The sequence below is a fragment of the Nannobrachium achirus genome (genome assembly GCF_963921795.1).
Source record: "Nannobrachium achirus genome assembly, chromosome: 9".
NCBI classification, from domain to species: domain Eukaryota; kingdom Metazoa; phylum Chordata; class Actinopteri; order Myctophiformes; family Myctophidae; genus Nannobrachium; species Nannobrachium achirus.
Genome location: NC_137818.1, coordinates 58040912 through 58061877, shown reverse-complemented (window position 1 = coordinate 58061877; position 20966 = coordinate 58040912). Strand labels below are relative to the sequence as shown.

At 42.2% G+C, this 20966-nt stretch overlaps 2 protein-coding genes across 2 annotated transcripts; one reads left to right on the top strand and one right to left on the bottom strand.

The window, feature by feature from the left end:
* Positions 1–4564: 4564 nt before the first annotated feature.
* On the bottom strand, positions 4565–5566 carry LOC308291024 (eukaryotic translation initiation factor 3 subunit H-like; the record flags this gene model as incomplete). Its single annotated transcript, XM_080732939.1, has 1 exon — positions 4565–5566. The coding sequence occupies one exon, from the start codon at positions 5564–5566 to the stop codon at positions 4565–4567; it is 1002 nt and encodes a 333-aa protein (XP_080589065.1).
* A 3478-nt stretch (positions 5567–9044) lies between these two features.
* Positions 9045–19735, top strand: LOC308291428 (N-fatty-acyl-amino acid synthase/hydrolase PM20D1.2-like). Its single transcript, XM_080733437.1, has 13 exons — positions 9045–9313; positions 10356–10442; positions 10789–11024; positions 11854–11940; positions 12074–12207; positions 12944–13063; positions 13266–13341; positions 14522–14583; positions 14669–14747; positions 15986–16057; positions 16771–16936; positions 17531–17630; positions 18301–19735. Exons 1-13 carry the CDS (start codon positions 9094–9096, stop codon positions 18431–18433), a joined length of 1572 nt encoding a protein of 523 aa, XP_080589563.1. The 5' UTR covers positions 9045–9093; the 3' UTR covers positions 18434–19735.
* The last annotated feature ends 1231 nt before the right edge of the window (positions 19736–20966 follow it).

Here is a 20966-nt window from a genome sequence, read left to right as displayed (position 1 = left end):
CCGTAGGTCGCAAGTTTACTATGAAAACCAGCACATTTGCCTGTCTACATCAGGGGTTTTCAAAGTGGGCGACGGGGCACCCTGGGGTGCCGCGAGATAATTTGATGATTTGGAATTTATTTGGACACTTGACAAAAATATTTAGTATCATTTTAAACTTGAAGTACAAAGTTATTTTCAGTCAGTTCTAACCAAAATGGCTATTATCTCAATGTTTTCCTCACAACATAATCACTAAAATATCGTCACTGTCGGGCAGAAACCTTGTATCTCCAAGTTTCAAATGTGTACGTCTTTTGGTAAAGCAAAGCCCTGCTTCATCATACAAGACCGTCACACAAAACTAGTAAAAACAGCCGATCTACAAGCACGTGCTTGTAGATCTGCTGTTTTCACTAGTTTAGTACATTTTATAGATGATAAATACAAAACGAACTGTTTCCACCCGACAACGATGATATGCTATAAATATAAGGTGCTAGGAGTGAAAATTATAGATTAAAAAGATTTATGGGGTGCCCTGAGACAAAAGTTTGGGAACCCCTGCTGTACAACACGCCTGGCACTGGTTCTATGGGTTAGTCGCTCTGACATCATGCTCTGATATCACTGTGGTCAGGGGAACCACTCTTAACAGAATGGGTTTGCCGCTCTGGCTTGATGTCCCTTTTATGCCCATATATGGAGATCGCTGATGTCATCACGAGTCACACTTGCAAATGAATTACGTCCTTGTCCATTTTATGCCCATATATGGAGGTCCCTTTCCCGATGTCATCAATATTAAGCGCATATCTAGGAATGCTCATACATGTTCTGACATCTCATTGTTGACTATCATGCAGGGGCCAAGAATTGGCGCTAGTCGCATGTCGCCCTGAGGCGTCTTACTAGTTGCATTACTATGAAGATTACCTTACTATATGATCCATAAACCATACGTAACATGTCACAGACCATGACATTTAATCACCCATTCAGTCTTCACAAGTGGCACATGGCTGTGTTGGCATGACTTTTACGTTTGTTATGGTTAATCAGACATTTGGTGTGATCTCTTACCCCTTCAAAACCTGACGTGATGTGATCTTTCACCAAAATGAAGTCCGTTAGGTTTCGAAAAGGTATTTTATCATGGTCACACCCTGCCACCTCCAGTCAGGAGACTGGACAGTGACAACATACTGTGGGGATCTGGGCTGCTGGGTCTCCACTCTCCAGGAGCTGAGACTGAAGGTGGATGTGGTCAGGGGCGTCACAAGGGGGGGGGAAGTGGGACCGAGTTACTATTACTATTGAAAAATAGCAGATATACAAGCTCACAGCGTGGCACCAAGTGCCGTGCTGCGAGCTTGTAGATATGCTATTTTTGAAAAGTCGTGCAAATGATATGTGCCTCCTAAGATGTGACGCTGCTGAAAACGCTTGTCTCCCTCAACACCCACGTCCCGCACCTGGGGGCCAGAGGTGAAATAGTGTCAGCTATAGTTTCTTGCAGATATGGATCTATCCACCATCTACTTGTAAACCAGCTCACTTCTTGTCTTGGTCTGCTACAGCTCCATCATTGTCAGGGTGGTGTGGTTGAGCATCTCCTATCGGGCAGTCAAATTGCCGGTTGTCCTCTTCTAGGAGCCTTCTAGGCCAGTGGTTCTCAACCTTTACAGGCCGTGACCACCCCAAAATAATCATATCATCAGTCGTCACCTTATTAAACTAATGGTAATTTTTTTAGGAAATGTATATTTCCCCAAGTCAGCTCCCCTTTTAGTATAACTAGGCCTTACCCGTTCAAAGATATGAGCTCCGAAATGATGTGCAGTGTGTGGGTTATGGGGTGTGCACTGTGCACACAGTATATGAGGGATGGAAAGTAACTTTCTGGTGCTTACATGATAATATGTAGGAGCATCAATGTAAGAAATACCCGTTTCGTTTAAAGGCTACAGAGATACTGTGTACCGATCTACATCATGACAACATCTGAAAGAGGGCCAGCCAACACCCCCCCCCCCCCCCCCCCCCCCCCCCCCCCGCCCACCCCCACACACACACACACACACACACACACACACACACACACACACAGAGCTGGTTAAACATGTTGCCCCATGCTAGATGCAGAATAGATGTGCCTCATGCTAGATGCAGAATAGATAGTAGTTACACCATAAAAATGCTAATATACAGCATATGATTTGTGAAAGTGACAAACGGGCTTCACAGTTATGTCAGGTGTGTTCATATGCTGATGGTGATGCGATTTCAGATCAATTGCTCCAGCCACTGAGGAGAAACGCTGAGACAGACAGACAGACACTCACTCACTCACTCAGACATTTGCAAAATTATAGTATAGATGGCCTGTGACTGGACAAATGATTTACTGACTTAGGCCGAAATAAGCCTTTTTCTTTTGCCTTTACTCCTCATGTTACATGACAGACAGCGTTATTATATAGTAGTCATAAATATTTATGAATGTTTTGGGTGAAATTACTAAGAAATATCTTCCTTGCCACATTTCTTCACCTTCACCTTCAAAATCTCGTCTTGCATCCTCAATTTCTTTCTCTTTGTTGAAGTAATCTGCAGACTGAGTGAGTTTCACAAAGTCATCCTGAATTAGACCAGTGTTTCTCAACAGTCATCCTGAATTAGACCAGTGTTTCTCAACCACTGTGCCTGGTGGGGACCTTTGGTGTGCCCCTGAGAAGGGTCAAGTGTGCCCCTTGAAACTGCTTGAAAGCCAGTATTGTATTTATCATTTTAAAAATGATTTAAACTAGTGAAAACGGCCAATCTACAAGCACCGCGAGGCGTTGTGTGCTTGTAGATCTGCTGTTCTGCGACAGCCTTGTATGATGAAGCAGGGCTTTTCTTTGCGAAGAAACGTACAAATATGAAACTTGTGTTGGTGTGCCATGGATTCTTGGGACATGAAAAGTGTGCCCATGCAGAAAAAAGGTTGAAAAACACTGAATTAGACTACCGGTTCTCTGTGAGGGGTCCAGGGACCCCCATGGGTCCTTGGGGAGGTTGCTGGGGGTCTCAAGTTCACTTAATATTTGAACTCAGATTTAAATTGACACCGAGGATTGTGCAGTGTAGATTGACATCCCAGAGAGAGAAAAAAATAAGAATTATATCAAATGTGGGTCCATGACCTAATTAATATAAAAATCACACCCAATGTGAAGTGAGCGGTGGTCGTGCTTGCATGACGTCTTCAGACTAAGATTTATGTCTAGGATGTACAGGCTATGCTACACGCACACAATGCTATGGTAAAACGCTGAGGAAAAAGTGGCTACAGACACACACCCTGCCACTCTATGGAGCGGTTTACCAATGGGGGGTTTGAAGTTAAAGGGTTGACTGAAGGGGATTATTCCTTTCACAGCTCTTTGCCAAACAATAATAGATAAAGAGGCACCACACTGCAGTACAAGAACCATAACAGACAATGGCAGACAGCAGTACACACTCAGGCCTGCATAACAATGCCTGTTGTTAAAAGGCTTAACTTATATAATGCTCATAAGATGGCACCTTTTCTTTGTACTCGCTCTTAGTGCTGTGGACAGCTCCGAAACGTGCCTAGCCAGTGAATGACATCAGTATAAAGGTGGGGGTCATTTCTAGTCTTGCGTAGCCAGACAACTATTCCACAATCTCCGAATGGGAGCATTTGCAAATCGCGGAGGCAACAGTCTGGCCACGCGAGACTAGGTCATTTCAAACTAGATTTCAAACCTTTTTTATGTTATTTTTGTAATTAATGCAAGAACAATGGCTTCTATTTCAGCATGCTAAACTTTAATGTAGTCTCGGAATGTTTCATGAAGCATTTCCAGAGTACGGTCTGTGCTGTCACAGCACAGTGTACACCATTACCCGTTCCCTGGAGGTGCAAATGTTTTGTTTATGTTATATTTAAAAAAAAGTGATGCCCACAAATCTTTTAGAATCGGAGATGGAGGTCCAGGGGTGCCAATAGCAGTGTTTAAAGGAGTAGTTCACCCCCAAAATGACTTTTTTTTCTCCCCTATTGATTACTCAAACCATGGAGACTAACATACGGTAGTCTCCATAATGTGTTTTGTTTTTGTCGCATTCCTAAGACAAAAATATTATTACAATAAATGTACCCCCATTGATTCCGAATGGGGACCCGAATGCATTGGGGTCCCCATCTGGAATCAATGGGGGTACATTTACTAGAATTACATTTTTGTATTAGGAACGCAAAACATACAAAAAGGTATTATTGAATTCAAGTCTCCATGGCATGAGTAATCAATAGGAAAAAAAGTCATGTTGAGGGTGAACTACTCCTTTAACCACATACTGTAGGCTCTTATGCCTGATGGCGATTTCCAGGCCCGGCAGACCTTTGCTGCATGCCACTCCCTCCTTCTCCCCGTCTCTCAACGCACTTTGGGCTTTGATTAAAGTCAAGAAAAGCCCCCAAACATAACTGAAGGATACACATTCCCAGAGCAGCACTTCACCATTGTAGGCTGAGGACTTCCATCATCTCTTATCTCCATCTGTCCTCCTCTTAGCTGCTTTTGTGGCCTTGAAGAGCCTCTGTCATAAACAGCTTCCCAAGGTTCTGGGAGGCAGATTCCTTCACGCTCTGGCAGTAATTGTTAATTTGCCCTGCAATGACCAGGGTGTCAATGCGCGGTGGGGGCTGAAATGCCTTTAACTTGTTGTCCTCGTCGGGCAGTGGTGGCTCTCCTCTGTTCTGCCTCTGGGCATTCTCCTGCTGCCGTCTCTGTTGGGTCTGCTGCTGCCTGGCAAGTTGGCGGCTGTAGGTGTTGTATTTGCCAATATCCTGGTTCATGTCATCCACTCTGTCCATCAGTAGCTGCAGACTCTTCTCCATGTAGTTACTGCTGGAGAGGTTGAGCACCTCGTGCTTGTCAGCCGCCAGTGACTTCTCCTCCAGCTCCCACATGAGCACGTTGATAAGGTGGGAGTTCTTGAACACGATGGGCACCTCTTCGAACATCTGCTCGAATCCAATGTTGGCCTTCCTCAAGCCCTCGGGTGAAAATTCCTTCCCCCAGATCTCCATAAGTTTAGGGGTCAGCCTGAAGGCCTTGAGGGACAGGGAGCCCTGGGCAGTCTTTAAAGGGTCATAGATGAGCACTACCGACTCCTCAATGTCGTGCTGGTAGTTGAACTGGCTTTCGACCAGCACCCGGCTGATGTAGGTGCCATAATGGGTGGACTGGTACCAGCCCACATGCAGATGGTCGATGTTGACGTGGCGCAGCGAACGCATAAACTCCATCTGGTATTGTATTTCGTCGAATTCTGCATCATCCCCGGGGGGTTGCTGAGAAGGGAAACAGTTGGTGATCTCAAGGCAGTCATCTACCAGCAGGCCTAGCAGGACGCCCTGGACCTCCTCACCAGCCTGCATCTCCTGGTGTTTGATGATCTTCAGCGCCACCAGTCCTTCGATCTGGATCAGCTTGATAGGAGAGCCCACGGTTCCACCAGCAGAGCTCCCAGGCCTTGAGGTCGATCTGGACTCTCTTCGTGTAGCCATTTCTGTTCTGTGTGCATGTAGCTACTCTCACAGACTATAAACCATTGTTGTTATCTTCATTATTTATCTATCAAGTTCTCCTCAAAAATTACGTAACCTATTACGTCAGTTTAGTCAAGTTCTCCTCGACAGTACAAAGGTAGGGCCCTTAGCCAATGAGATGCCAATGAGAGCGAACAGGCTGGCACCCAGGCTACAACCATATATATGGCATAAAATGGACGCACACAGACAGATATCTCCATATATGGGCATAAATGCCCCCAGGCAAACATATGGTCAAAACGGGACCTATGACAAATGGGGTTTGCATTAAAAGGTGGAGCATTAATTTTCTATTTACATCATTCCCGAGTATGCCGGCCCCCGACCTAGACGCTTGGCCGCAAGCTTCTAGTTATTGAGAATAGGGAGGAAGACAGAGGCCAGGGGGAATAAAGACGAGAGAGGGACATTAGACATTCAGGGACAGCAACCCTTGCCATATTACAGAGTATACAATACAATACAATCTCTGCTGGGGAGAGATTATGTTTTTGATGTGGCATGTGTCCTGGTGGAGATTTGTGCACTTTCTAGTTCCCCTAAATTATCCATTATCTAATGGCAATCTGAGAGTGACATTCAAAATCAATTATTTCATTAAAAGAAAGAGATTTCTTCCAGATATAGAAACCCAACTTAATTTCTTTAAGTCACGACAAGTTGAAGCTGTCACAAATCAGCCTAAGGTCTTCAACGTTTTCAGGCCAAGGACCCCTTAGTTGAGAGAGAGATGAAGCAGGGACCCCCCCACAACCTTTTAGTATATAGTTTCATCGTTTGACAGCACGATCATCAGTGTATTTTGGATTCATGTCAATTTGTGTTTTCAGATATTAAACCATTTGAGCCGTCATTACCTAATAAACTTGACCTTTTACTCTGTACTTAGTCTCATCTTTTTCCCGTTTACACCAAACCTCTTTGCCGAAAATAGTCGATCTACGAGCTTGTAGATCTGCTATTTTTGGCTAAAGTTCTCAGAATATGGACGCTAGGGTTCAAGTGGTTAATATAAAAAAGGAGAAAAAAAGGTTTCTATCACTCAAAGATTTGTAGGACCCCCTGTTGTAACTCTGGGGACCCCCTAGGGGTCCCGGACCCCCTGTTGAAGACCCCTGGCCTAAACAATTGGGATCATGTTGATCTCCATATCCACATGCAGAAGGCGTGGCTGTGGCTGACCCTATTACATCAAGTAGGCTTCAGCAGGGTCACAGCAGTGCAGTGGTTTGACTCAAATCTGATGACAGTTTTCAGACCATTTTTAAAGTGCTTGCTGACAACTGTGTGTAGGCCTATACCGTACTATGCTGTTTGTCTAAAATGGGACCTAAATAAACTGAAGTAAACAGTAACTGGTTGTATGTGAACATGTTGACCTCTGCAGTCCAGGAGTGCAATACATTTGGTTTATAAAAAGCTGATAGAATACCAACATCACTTTTTGGGGTAGGCCTACCTGCGTGCTGGGTTAAGAAGAGCTCTGGTCCATAGCGTTAGTGGAGTTCTCTAACGCTATGGACCAGAGCTAGGTTAAGATGTGATTATTGTGGGCTCGCCTGGAAGGCGAGCACACGTATGTTATCTTCATTATTTATTTATAGCTATATGTGTATCTCCTCAAAACTTTGGCGCGCTTCATCTCTTAAACGCTTACACCTTTCAACACCATTCAAATTTTTATGTGTTCAGCTTACTGAGGACACGTGTGCTTGTACTTTTGGTTTTGAAATGTTTTGTAGTATAAATATAAAAAAATAAAAATGTTTAACTTTAAGCACCCAATGCATTTCCAATGGGTTTAGTAGAGTGGAGAGAAGGATAATAGACCCATGTTTATGTTAAGGCGCTGTGGCTGCAGTGTTCACACTTCAGATATGCTATCTATATCATTGCGTTCACACAGGTCTGCTCTCTGATTTGATCCAAATGTCTAAGCTGTGTGATGTATAAAACTATAGTTATAGTTAAAACTATAAATAAATGTCCCTCTCCACTCTACTGATTACACAGCTGTGATCAAGAATCAAGTCCGGGCGATGGGATGTAAATCCCATAGCCATATATCCTAGAGCCCGCAGGGACAGTCAGCCATATTAGTGGTTGTTGTTGGTTGTCAGGGAGATATCAAAACCAATGCATTTCCAAGTCAGATCCACAAACACAATAAAAGCCATGCTCCACTCCTCAGTCTGGAGTGGCCACATAGAAGAACGCCTTGGTTATAGACATAGTGGAGGACAGATGTGATCTGGGATTGTTAGCCTACAGTATATGCACTCAATATACTCCACTACAGTTGGAGTCCATTTGACAGTTGCTGGTTCCCAAACACAGAATCAAAAATGTAGATCTAGAACACATAGAATATGTACAGTACAGTAAGGTTCAGTAGAGTACAGTAAAAGTACAGTAAGGTTCAGTAGAGTACAGTAAAGTACAGTAAGGTACAGAAAGGTACAGTACAGAAAGGTACAGTAGAGTACAGTACAGTAAGGTACAGTAAAGTACAATACAGTACAGTAAGGTACAGTAGAGTACAGTAAAGTACAATAAAGTACAGTAAAGTAGAATAAAGTACAGTAAGGTACAGTGGAGTACAGTAAAGTACAGTAGAGTACAGTAAAGTACAGTATAGTAAGGTACAGTAGAGTACAGTACAGTAAGGTACAGTACGGTACAGTAGAGTACAGTATAGTATAGTACAGTAAGGTACAGTACAGTACAGTAAGGTACAGTAGAGTACAGTACAGTAAGGTACAGTAGAGTACAGTAAAGTACAGTAAGTTACAGTAGAATACAGTAAAGTACAGTACAGTAGAGTACAGTAAAGTACAGTACAGTAAGTTACAGTACAGTACAGTACAGTACAGTACAGTACAGTAAGGTGCAGTACAGTATAGTAAGGTACAGTACAATACTGTAAGGTACTGTACCTTACAGTACCTTAAAGTATCCTATTTGTTGGGTTGGAATCGAGCCCACACTGTTTCGAAGGAACAGTATTTCTAGTTGGAAGAATAGAACCCGCAGGACGACTGAGGAAGAGCCCAGGCTCTAAAACTGTATTGGAGCATTTGACTGTGCTGGTTCTATTTCTCTAATTCACGTGATTTTAGTTTACAATAAATCATCAAAGAACATGCCTCTGCTCCTGACTAGACACAACCACCAAGAGTTAACTTATATTACAATATTATATTGTCAGGTTGTGTGTATTCAGTCTATTGTCATTTCTGACTGGGGGCAAAGTCAGATGAGATGACAGCAAGGCAAGGCCACAATTATTGTATAACAGGACAGGAGTTGGCAGAATATTAGCTACAGGCCTGAGTTCATAGGTTGTTGTTTTGTCTGCTTTCAGGCCAGCAGGTGTCGCTATAACAAAACCCCCATGCTTTACTCTGCAGTGCAGTCTGCAGATACAGAGACAAGAGAGCAGTGCTGTCTGCAGCTTGAACACCAGCAACAACAAACGCAAAATGACAGACCGTGGAACAAAATTCAAATTCTGTAGATTCTTAAAGATCGTCGCTTGTAGCTTGTTATTTATTCTTCTGGTGTTGTTGATGATCATCACCATCAGGACGCTGTCACTGGATGTAAACGTTGGACTTCAGCTCGCTCACTGGGAGAAGACCAACACCCTGTCGGCAGACATAACCCAGCGCCAGAGGGAAGAACAACTCGCTATTTTTAAAGGTGCTTGCGTTGACTTTTATGTTGTTTTGAGCCAGTAGAATACAATAAAGTGACTAAACGTAACGTTAATGTGCACTCCATGACCCGTTCCAGGCGGAGCTGCTCGGTTCACTTAGCAGATTGCAGATCCGGCCTGGGTCCAGAGCGGATACGGAAACGGTGCCTGCAATGCATGTGTGTGTTTAGGTGACCGGATACAGTAGGCGGGCTTTAGACCGGAACACACCGGTTAATTTGGAATCGAAACCAGGCTTTCCACAGGTACAGCAGAAAGTCTGGTCAGACGAGGATAATAACCTGTTCGAGTCTAGAATATCTAGAATATAGTGCAACGCCCCCGGCTTTTTGTCAAGTTTCTTTTTCATGTCAAGGACCCCAAACTTATTAGCCCGTGGGCTAATGAGAAAAGATATGCCAGGGACCCCATAAGAGTTCTGCTCTAGCAGTGATTCTCAACCATTTTAATTTCAAGGACCCCCAGTTTGACTTGCATTAGGCTATGGAAGCCACATCTCCATTCAGAAACATTGCCATTCTGAAGATTGACTTCCATTATTCTAAACCCTAACCTCAGGGTGTTTCTGAATGGAGGTCTGCCCCCCATTTCGTTCCATTTGAATACAGATCCATAAGGGTCCATTTGGTTCCTAACTATGTGAACTCTTTCAGTTACATACCCATAAGGGTCCATTTGGTTCCTAACTATGTGAACTCTTTCAGTTACATACCCATAAGGGTCCATTTGGTTCCTTACTTATCATTTAGCTGGGGACCCCCTGGAACTCCCTCAAGGACCCCCCGCCGGGCCCCACTTTGAGTTATTTATGTTATGTCCCTTCACTCGCTTGCCAAAAAAAGAACTGATTTACAGTATTAACACATAGCAGTGGGACCCGTTGACAGCTTGAAGATCTGTTCTTTTTGGGGAGCGTGGTACTTTAGGAGTAGGATTCAGCCTTGATCCCAAACTATCACAGCCAGGGATTTATCTTGTTATTGTCCTTGTAATAATCATTGCTTTCCAATGCTTGTTGTTGTTCAGAATCGATCCGGATTCCCACCGTGTCCACCTCAGAGACAGAACTCAACACCACCGCACTGCTGGAGTTCAACACTTTTCTGAGGAAAGGTAACGAAATGAACCTTCATTGCCAGATAGCCTAAACAAGGAACGGTTGTTTATGTTTATCCTACCACATCTTACAGAAAAGAAAATGTATATACTGTTTTATACAATTTCTTGAGTAATAGCTTGTACAAAAAGCTTGTTGAAAAATATCGAACATGTAGAATCATTTTGATACATTTATTTTAACATAAATCTTCTCTTCTGGTTCTGGGGGTCCCTGGCAAAACCTTTTCCGATGGAGGTCCGTGGCCAAAATACATTTTAGTTGTCCATGATTACTGTTTGCAATTATGCCCAAAAGGGAGATAAAGTTGAACAGTTCTGTACGCGTCTCTCCTCGTTTCAGCCTTTCCAACAGTCTTTTCCTCGGGCCTGGTCCAGCATGAGATCGTTGCCAACTACAGCCACCTGTTATGGGTGGCGGGTACCCAGCCTGGTCTTCTGCCTTACATGCTGTTGGCCCACATCGACGTGGTTCCTGCGTCCGAGGCCGACGGCTGGGATGCTCCACCCTTCTCTGCCAAGGAGATGGATGGTTTCATTTATGGCAGAGGGACCATTGATGACAAGCAGTCTCTTATGGTAAGAAATGGTGTGTGCGTTAGGGCATTAGCGACTTGTGATTTTTGTAAGTCGACTTGACTCAGTAAAAAGTTGAGTTGAAGTCGACTTTATTGTTTGATGACGTCATCACATCACACACGACCCCTCAATTATTTTGGGGGGTCCCCAGATGATTAACTCAATGTGCAACATTGTTTTCTCACTCAACTGTAAACAAACCAACATAACGTTTAAGTGTATAGAGGGTATCTTCACATTTCTAAAGTGCCAATTTAAGGACTTTTTAATACCTCTAAAATGACAAATTAAACATTGTCCAAATTGTCAAATATATAGAGGCAGAAATTGTGAAAATAGACAATCTACATGCTCACAACGCCTCGCATCGTGAGGCGTTGTGAGCATGTAGATCTGCTATTTTCACAATAGAGAGTATTATTATTTTTTCTTTTTTCAACTTCGACTTTCTCTGGTGGAAGTCGACTTGTGTAATGAAGTCGACTTGTCGACTTTTTCGTCCTAGTGCCCTAGTGTGCGTGCGTGCGTGCGTGCGTATACTGTATATATGCAGGTGAAATTCGTCCTCTGCATTTACCTATCCTATAACAACTAGGAGCATTGAGAGCAGCAGCCATTCTACGCAGCTCTGAGTCACACATCGACACATTGCTGGCGTGGCCTGGATCGTACCTGGGACAACCAGGGGCTCTGGCTCCCCAGGCGGGCTCACTAACCACGGCCGCCCCACCCTCAAAAATTATAGTAGCCTACTTGACTAAACAAATATTTTTTTGTTGAATGCCTTTCCTATGTCAGTCTACAGAGAATAACACTTCTTTTCCTCCAGGGAATTCTCCAGGCTCTGGAGTACTTGCTGGTGAAAGGCTACCAACCACGCAGGGGTTTTTACATCGGCATGGGACACGACGAGGAGGTACGTTAACCAATAATGAACAAAGGCGCACTAATGTCGCACTTATTTTCCCTCTCTGACATTCAAAACGTCACTGAGAAAGTGAGAATAGAAACGACATCTAAGTAACACGTGTCTGTATGTTTGGGTAAAGGTGTCAGGTTACCAGGGGGCCATGAGCATAGCGCGCTTGCTGAAACAACGCGGCGTGCGGCTGGCGTTCGTCCTGGACGAGGGTCTGGCGGTCCTGGATGGAGTCATCAGCGGTGTGGACGGACCCGCTGCTCTGTGAGGAAGCATCGCCGACATACAGTACATTCTAGAACAAAGCAACACAGCCATTGTTCCACACTTCCTGTTATTTAGAGCCATGGCGAAACACAGTTTGTGTAATAGTGCAGCCATTGTTACACAGTTTAATCACCCCACTATAAAAGTAGAGATAGAAACACATGTCAGAGCTGGAGACATCCTTGACTTATTGTGGGCTCGCCTGAAAGGCGAGAACACTATGTTATCCTCATTATTTATATAGTGAGTTCCGCTGCATATTTCTGCCACAGACAGTACAAAGGCAAGGCGCAATTGGTGGAAACAAATCTGGGAGTGGTGTTAGCTGAAGTATTGGTTGAGCTTCACATGCCAGTTAGCACGCTGCAGAATATACCTGTAGTCACGTTGGCAAACATAAGAAATGAAGAACAATTTATTTGATTAAGAGTTTTTATTTTAGTTATTGTGGGCTCGCCTGAAAGGCGAGAACACTATATTATCCTCATTATTGTGAGCTTGCCTGAAAGGCAAGAACACTATGTTATCTTCATTATTTATATAATATAGTGAGTTCCGTCGCAGACAGTAGAAAAGCTTCACATGACAGTTAGCACACTGCAGAATATAGTCACGAGCGAGCCCACACTGTTTCGTAGGAACAGTATTTCTAGTTGAAGATGCATTACATTATTGGCAGATGCATTACATTAACATCTTGAAATCTCTCTCTCTCTCTGTGCGTGTTTTGCAGGATTGGTGTAAGTGAGAAAGGTAGCGCGACAGTGAAGCTGAGTGTGTCTACACTTCCAGGTCATTCCTCCATGCCTCCCAGTGAGAGCTGCATTGGTATCTTGGCTACCGCTGTGAAAAGGTGCTGCAATAAAACCATTCAAATTTTGGTCTACAACATGTAGAGTTTATTTCCCCAGTGTATCCTCTAGAGGGAGCTGAAAACAAACTTACAGTAGGCAGAAAGCCACTTGGCTCAACTGCACAACCTCTAAAGGTTTCCTTGCTATTGAGCTGATGGATAAATTAGTAATATCCAAGACTGTCTCTTGCTGTGTTTTCAGGCTAGAGGAGAACCCCATGCCTAGACTGTTTGGACATGGACCTGAACGCGGAACCTTTGAACATTTGGCTCATAAGGCAAGACACCGCTGTATACCTGCTAACCAGTCATGCGACATCAGACGTAGGGCTGTCACGATTATGACATTTTTTTACATGGCGATTCTTTGTCACTCAAATAATTGCGATTAACAATTTAATTGTGGTTTTGTTGTTGACAATTTCTGTTTGGCTTGTAGGTTGCACTTGGCAGATATGACACATAACCTAAATATACAAAGAAATGAAGGACATATTTGACAACTTTACACTTTAACTTTTTCTCTGCCATTTTAAACATAGCTGTAGTAAGCAGCTGCCAAATTGTCCTTACCTTTTAGCGTGGGCACGCGCACGCATCGTGCACAATCTGTGCGCGACTCATCTAGTAGACGTGTAGACTCGGTGACAAGCTTTCGAATACAAAAAACCCCATTGAAAAAGACATATCCGTTGCCACGCTGTATCTCTGCTTATCAGCCAGTGTTTACATGAAAAAGCATTGAAAAAAGCCAACTGTGCGCTATGGTAACACGTGGACACGTTCGCGCACAAAACGCACGATATGTGCGGGGATCATAATCCAGGCGTGTAGAGACTGGATCAAAGTTTCCAAACGCAAAAATCCGATTGAAAAACGAGTGTTCCATCGCCGAGTAGCTTTCTCCTCTGTTACACTGTAAACCAACGGAGGCGGGACTATGGCCCAGGCTCAGACCGGATACGGAAAGCTTAGATCCGGTCCAGACCAGAAATGACCGGATACAGTTAGGGGGGCGGGCCTAAAGAGCCAGAATCAGCGAAAATCTGCGCTAATACTTTTAATCCTTTCATAATGATTAAAGCTAATTAAACTTTACGGGCTCTACGGGCATGGCAGCGCGGTACAGCGGGAAATCTACGGTCTCTACGGGGATCGCGAGGAGTTAAAAAGAATATTGATAGTGGAAATAGCCGATCTACAAGCTCACAACGCGTCGCGATGCGACGCGTTGTGAGCTTGTAGATCTGCTATTTCCACTATTTTTAAATGTTTGAAAATATATAAACATTTTTCAACATGTAAACGATTATCACAAAATAATTGCGATTATGTCAAATAATTGCGATTATGTCAAATAATTGCGATTAGACGATTATGTAATAATTGTGACAGCCCTAATCAGACGTCTCCTTGCAATATGTTTTCATCACCAGTTCTGTTTCTATGATTTAACAGTTCGGGCTTCCATTGAAACTCATCATGTCGAACCTGTGGCTGTTTTCTCCACTCATTGGCAGGTAATTAAATGTCCACCGGGGGACTAAAATTATGTTTAATTAAGCGTAAGTGGGAATAAATGAACAAAAATGCTTCGTTTTGCAGAATGATGGAACGAAGACCAGACACCAACGCTTTTGTACGGACCACCACCGCTGTCACCATGTTTAATGCAGGAGTTAAGGTACGTTTCTACAGCAAAAGCTTCTGTACAGCAGTGTTGTTTTTGACAGCAAATTTTGATTTAGTTTTAGTCATAGTCTTTTGAATAAAATGTAATTTAGTTTTAGTCATAATTTAGTCACCTGAAAAGTATTAGTTTTAGTCTAATTTTAGTCGACTAAATATCATAAGATTTTAGGCGACTAAATCTCCAGTTGATTTAGTCGACCAAAATGTATTTTGGCAGGCCTTGATGGCATCGTAATGACTGATTTTACTCTTGTTTGTGTGCTGAAAATAGCAGATCTACAAGCTCACAACGCGTCGCAGCGCGACGCGTTGTGAGCTGCGACGCGTTGTGAGCTTGTAAAAAACACAGTCGACAAACATTTTTCGTCATAGTTTTAGTCGATGAAATCAACACTGCTGTACAGGCACGCTAAAAGTGTTCTTGACGCACGTCACGCGAGTATGTCTGTTCATATCACCCATTTCATTTAGAGATTTGTGTTTGTAGGATGGTCAATCAAGTGACACCAAACATACATACACGTTGTGTTGCTCCAAATCATTTGCCGTGCAGCGACACTCCAAAATAGAACCAAGCTCTGAACAGGTTTTGCCGCCTCCAGTGCGGCTACAGCCGTTGAAACGATGATGGCGCGAGTATCTGACGCTCTGAGTCTGTCTGGGTGTGCCAAAAATATATAGGCATAAAATAAAAGCTGTGAAGAATGACATGGATACATAGTCTACAACGTGTTTCTAAGAGAAGAAGCGTTTTGGGTCAAACAGACAGTAGACTGTAGACTGTATCCAGGTAGTTATTCACAGCTTTACAGATGCATATATTTACGGGACACTTAACAGCTTTACCATCTGATCTACTATGAATTCAATGGAAAGGAATCCTGTAAGTCCTTTCCATTGAATGATGGGGTGATTCATAGTAGATCGGGTGGCTTTTCAGGAGCTTGTTTATTTCTGGGATGCTTAATGCCCATGCATTCTCCACTTTTAGTTTTAGGTGATGAGCAACTCACCTTTTAGGTGATAACGTTTCCACCTAAAGGTGAGTTGCTTATCACCTAAAAGTGGGTAAAAGTGAGTAAGTATGGGCCCTTAGTACCCCAAAATATGTGTAGCTGCTCCCTTTTCCTATCTGTTATATTTTGAATTTATTTTCCCTTCTGTTCATCAAGCATTTCCATCTTTACCATGAAGGAAAGGGATCAGAACTATTTTCCTTCCTCCACTCAGGTCAATATCCTCCCTGCGCTCGCTGAAGCCGTCGTCAATCTGCGTATCCATTCAGCACAGTCTCTAAAAGAGGTGAGATTCAGCCCCTTTGTGATAAAGTGGCATGGTATGGTACAGTTACATTATATGTTGTCCATCTCATCACCATGTTGTTAACCCATTTAGGCCTAGAATTATTGAATGCTTTAACCAGTGAAAAATAGCAGATATACAAGCTCACAGCGCGGCACCGAGTGCCGCGCTGCGAGCTTGTAGATCTGCTATTTTTGAAAAAGTCGTGAAAATGTGTGCAAATCTTTGAATATATGTATTTTCAAAGTGAACGTTTGTAACTCAAATTTTGCTTCTGGGTGGTCCCTGGAACTAGATATTTTGAAATGGGGGTTCGTGGCCAGATAAATATCATTTTGGGGGTCCTTCACATGAAAAGGTTTGAGAACCACTGACATAGTAGTCTCAAGAACAGACTAACTGAGCTCCAGTTAAGTGAAAAGGACCTTTTCTTTGACGATGGCTGGCCAGATTGCTGACATAGAAACATAGTTTTTTTTCCAAAAACCTTAGAAGGATACAAAAGACACTTATAGAATCGGGTCAAAATTCTAATTTTCACGATTTTTCAAAAATAGCAGATCTACAAGCTTGCAGCGCGGCACTCGGTGCCGCGCTGTGAGCTTGTATATCTGCTATTTTTTTATATTTAAAGCATAAAATATTGCGTCATAATGTGTTCAGGCCAAGTGTGGGAGTGAGAATGTGTAGCAGCTGTGATGTGTGTTGTTCAGGTTCTAGACCTGATCCGGTCCACCGTTGGGGACGAGCGCGTGAAGATAGAGCTCTTGTCAGGATTTGACCCTCTGCCTGTCAGTCCGTACGATGAAACCTCCTTCGGTTACCAGATCATCAAGAAAACTCTGCTCGACATGTTTCCACAAGTCACCGTGGCACCAGGTCAGAACCTGCGGAAATGGGATAGGATCCTTTTCTTTTTTTTTCTTTTTTTCTTTTACATGCACACACATTTACAGGGTCAACATTCTACATGAGTTTCATCATCATATTACAGTCCATTTTAATCCTATGTGGTGTCATTCTTCCGGGTCATGTATTCAGTCCATTTCTCCCATTTTTCAAGAAACAACATTTCCTGTATCCTGAGTCTGTGTAAATCCCTCCATCACATATATTTCCTCCGCAATGCACAGCCACTTCTTTACCACAATCTCGTTATTGTTTTTTTGCTGGCTGCTAGTAGCACCTTGACCAGGTACATCTCTCCATGTGTGTTTTCCTGCGTCAGGTTTCCTAAATATAGTACCACACTTGTCTTTGGTTTTTCATATTTCAATATCTATTTTATTACTGATCATACTTTATCACAATATTTGTCCATTTTGGACAGTTCCAAAATATATGTTTGTGGATACTGGACAGTGTCCATGTTTCCAGGGATATGATCCTTTTCATTGGTGGAGTGAGTGATGGTTCTATTTCTTACACTCCCTGAGTGCATTGTTTTTTAATCCAAAATAATTCAACGTGCAGGTATTTGTATTGGGAACACGGACAGCCGTCACTTCAAGGAGCTGACCAACGATATCTATCGCTTTGCCCCGATCTGGCTCAAACCTGGCGATGCTCAGAGGTAAGAATTTCCAAGGGTTTTCCAAAGCTGAGTGACGGTTTACTCGACCAAGTCTGTTGCTGTCATTGCAACACATTGCTTCATCTCATCTGCTAGATTAGAGGTAGAACAAGGGATAACTTTCCTCTGTTGGTCACAACAAGACTTGACACAGTCTTCTGATCCAGCTGTGTGACCCAGTTGCAGTTTGTTGCTATAGACGCACTCCTCTGCCCCGACTGCTGGCGTTGCGGTCGGGCCACGTAGGCTACAATGTAGAGTGACAGCTTGTCGTGGGTTCGAGGCCCGTTCCCGACGGCCTTTGCTGTGTGTCGATCCCCGTCTCTCCCCATTTCCTGTCAACTCAGCCTATTATAATCTTTAATGAAGGCATAAAAGCCCCAAAATGAAAAAGACGCATATCTGCATATCTACAACGCCTTAATATAGAGTTTTAAAACTAATATCTAGTCTAGTCTTAAGACTATCATTCGTAGCCTCTGTAAATATGCAATGAATCAAAACAAGCGCTCCCTCGTAGCCCGGCACCACTGCGTGTCTTTCGCGAGGAAGTGAGTCGCTTGTATACAGTATGTACATACAGTATGTATAGTTTCAGAACAGGAGCATGAAAGGGCCTCAAGCAAGATGTGTTGGAAAACATAACATTTGGGGTATTTGTTTTCCTCAGGATCCACGGCATCAATGAAAGGATTTCTAAGAAGAACTATGAAGAAATTGTAAATTTTTACTTCAATCTGTTCCAAAACTGCGACATTCAGAAGCTTCCTGATCCTCACAACTCTGTCCATGAACTGCTGTAACGAGTGGCATCCACTGACAATGTCTCATTTTCAGGACCAAATATAACAGACTAGCCATGCCTTAGAGCAGTGGTTCTCAACTTTTAAAGGCCACGACCCCCCCCCCCCCCCCCCCCAAAAAAAAATAGTCATATTTCAACTGGGGACCCCCCACCCTGACAAGTACTTGGAATGTAGGAGGCATTACATTTTGTTTGACTCTGTTCCACAGATAAATATTGTCTAATTTCATAATTATTTTGCCTCTTTATGTTTTTTGACAATATGGCCAATGTTCGACCAGTTTTTATAGTATAGTTTTGATTACATTTGATCCAGTAATGGTCTTATTTATTTATATATAGTTTTTTTTTTATTAAAAAGTTCTTAAAAGTCCTTAAATTGCCCTTCACTTTCATCTGGGGACCCCTCCCCCCAAAACCATGTGGGGACCGCCTTGGGGGTCCCAACTCACAGGTTCAGAACCATTGACTTAGAGTTCAGTCAAATTAACCACTTATTTAACCACCATATTTGTTGTCTATAAATGATCTATTTTCAACTGGAAAGGGTTGATCCTAGAAGCTTCGAGGGAAGGGATCTACGATGACGTATAAATGAAGCCTTATGCTCCCCCACTCAATTCCTATGCAATAAAATGTTTCACAATTTATAGATGAAAGACGTTTATACTATGGTTGGTTTTAATGTTTTCTTCGTAATTCTTTACATTTGGTAAAAGTATTTGGTAATCTTCTTAATTGAAAGTATTGACTATTTTGCTGCTAATAAAATATAATATATAATATACTATTGTATAAAGTTAATATATTGTAAAAAGTGATACTTGAAGTGACTTACAGTACCACCTTTCCCTTTCCCTTTTTGACAATCTGGAAAATAAATGCACTGTTTGATTAAAAGTACAATGTCAGTTTGCACAAAATTTGTTTTAGAACTTATGTTCTTGATATGTTGTTTTAGTAAGTGAATAAATAAACACGCTTGATTTTGAAAATGAGCTGAAAATAAGCTGTGAAACCTTTGACACTGTTTATACATTTCCTTTTTTTTTGCAAATTTACATGCGATTAAATGGTAGACATGACATTTTAATGAATTAAGTAACTAAGTAATATCCTATGAGCCATTATTTACATTCATGTATCTTAGGATTTGATTTGAGTTACATTTTACTTAATTCCCTTTACTTTTTAGTTCCATTTTACTTGTGGACTAAATTGTGTTGTATTTTGCTTGTGATAAAATGTTACCATAAACCATGCAGTATTGTGAATAAAACATTGCTCTCATGTATTTCCATTATGCATATCCTCAACAGTATATTGACAGTTGATAGCTTGAATATTCACTATTAGTTATGTAAACCTTTACCTGCACATGGAAAGTGGAAGTAAAGCGTAAAATGTTATGCTGCTGGAACATACCATATACAAGAACATGATTTTTATTCAAAGAAAAACTCCAAATAACCTTTTACAATTAAACATCTAACTACAGAATGTAACAATCCACAATAATCTTATACTTTGAAATCTTTTCAAAAATAACTGATCTGCTATTTGCTATATTTGAATAAGAACCGACAGATTCTTTTACAGTTGACTTTAGTTGAATTCGTCACAGTTCCAATAGTTCTGTACATAAGATTGAGAGCAATTCTGCAGATATGAATTCTTGTTGTCCTACACCTACAGCTTTGCAAATGTTTTGAATGATATACTTGACATACAATACCTGATTCCATTTCTCATCTTTAGTTAAGTGAACACTGGGAGGAGCAAACATCTGGACTGTTTTCTTTTTTCATTTTTTTTCACCCACAGTCCCAGGCAAAGATGGTGCACCTACAGTATTGATTACATCAGTGTTTCTCAATCTTTTTTGTCTTGAGTACCCCCTTTACCAGATGTTTGAATCCAAGTACCCCCTTGGCTTTACCCGACAAAAACCTTTTCCTTATAAAATTGCAATTAAAACTATCACAAATAAGAAAGGGAGTAGAGTTTCAAATGGTGCCTCCTGAACAGATTTATTTTCAACACTGTGGCCATAACATTTCAGTCCAGTTTTCATGTCAATAACTTACATTCAAATGTCAAACATCATTCAAACACATCCCAGTTGCCTGGTACCATAATTTGGGTTAGCAACTATCAGGCTCACAACATTTTCTCACTAAACATAACAGTGATGTATAGGCCTACTTCTATTTTTCTTTTTTGGGGGCATTTTCGAGTACCCCCTGCAGTATCTCTGCGTACCCCTAGGGGTACACGTACCCCCATTTGAGAAACACTGGATTACATCAATCGCACTATCACACATTACCAAACTCCTGCTTTAAATATAAACATAATAGTACCAGTAAGACTCCCTAATCGGGAGATAAGCGACCGTAAGTCACTTATCTCCACAAATAGGGCATAACATTATTATTGCACAAGCAAAGCATGCAAGTACTGCTGTATGTCGGTGTCCTCTCTTGTTTAAGACCGTAGCCCAATCAGGGACCAGCATCTCTGGCAATGAC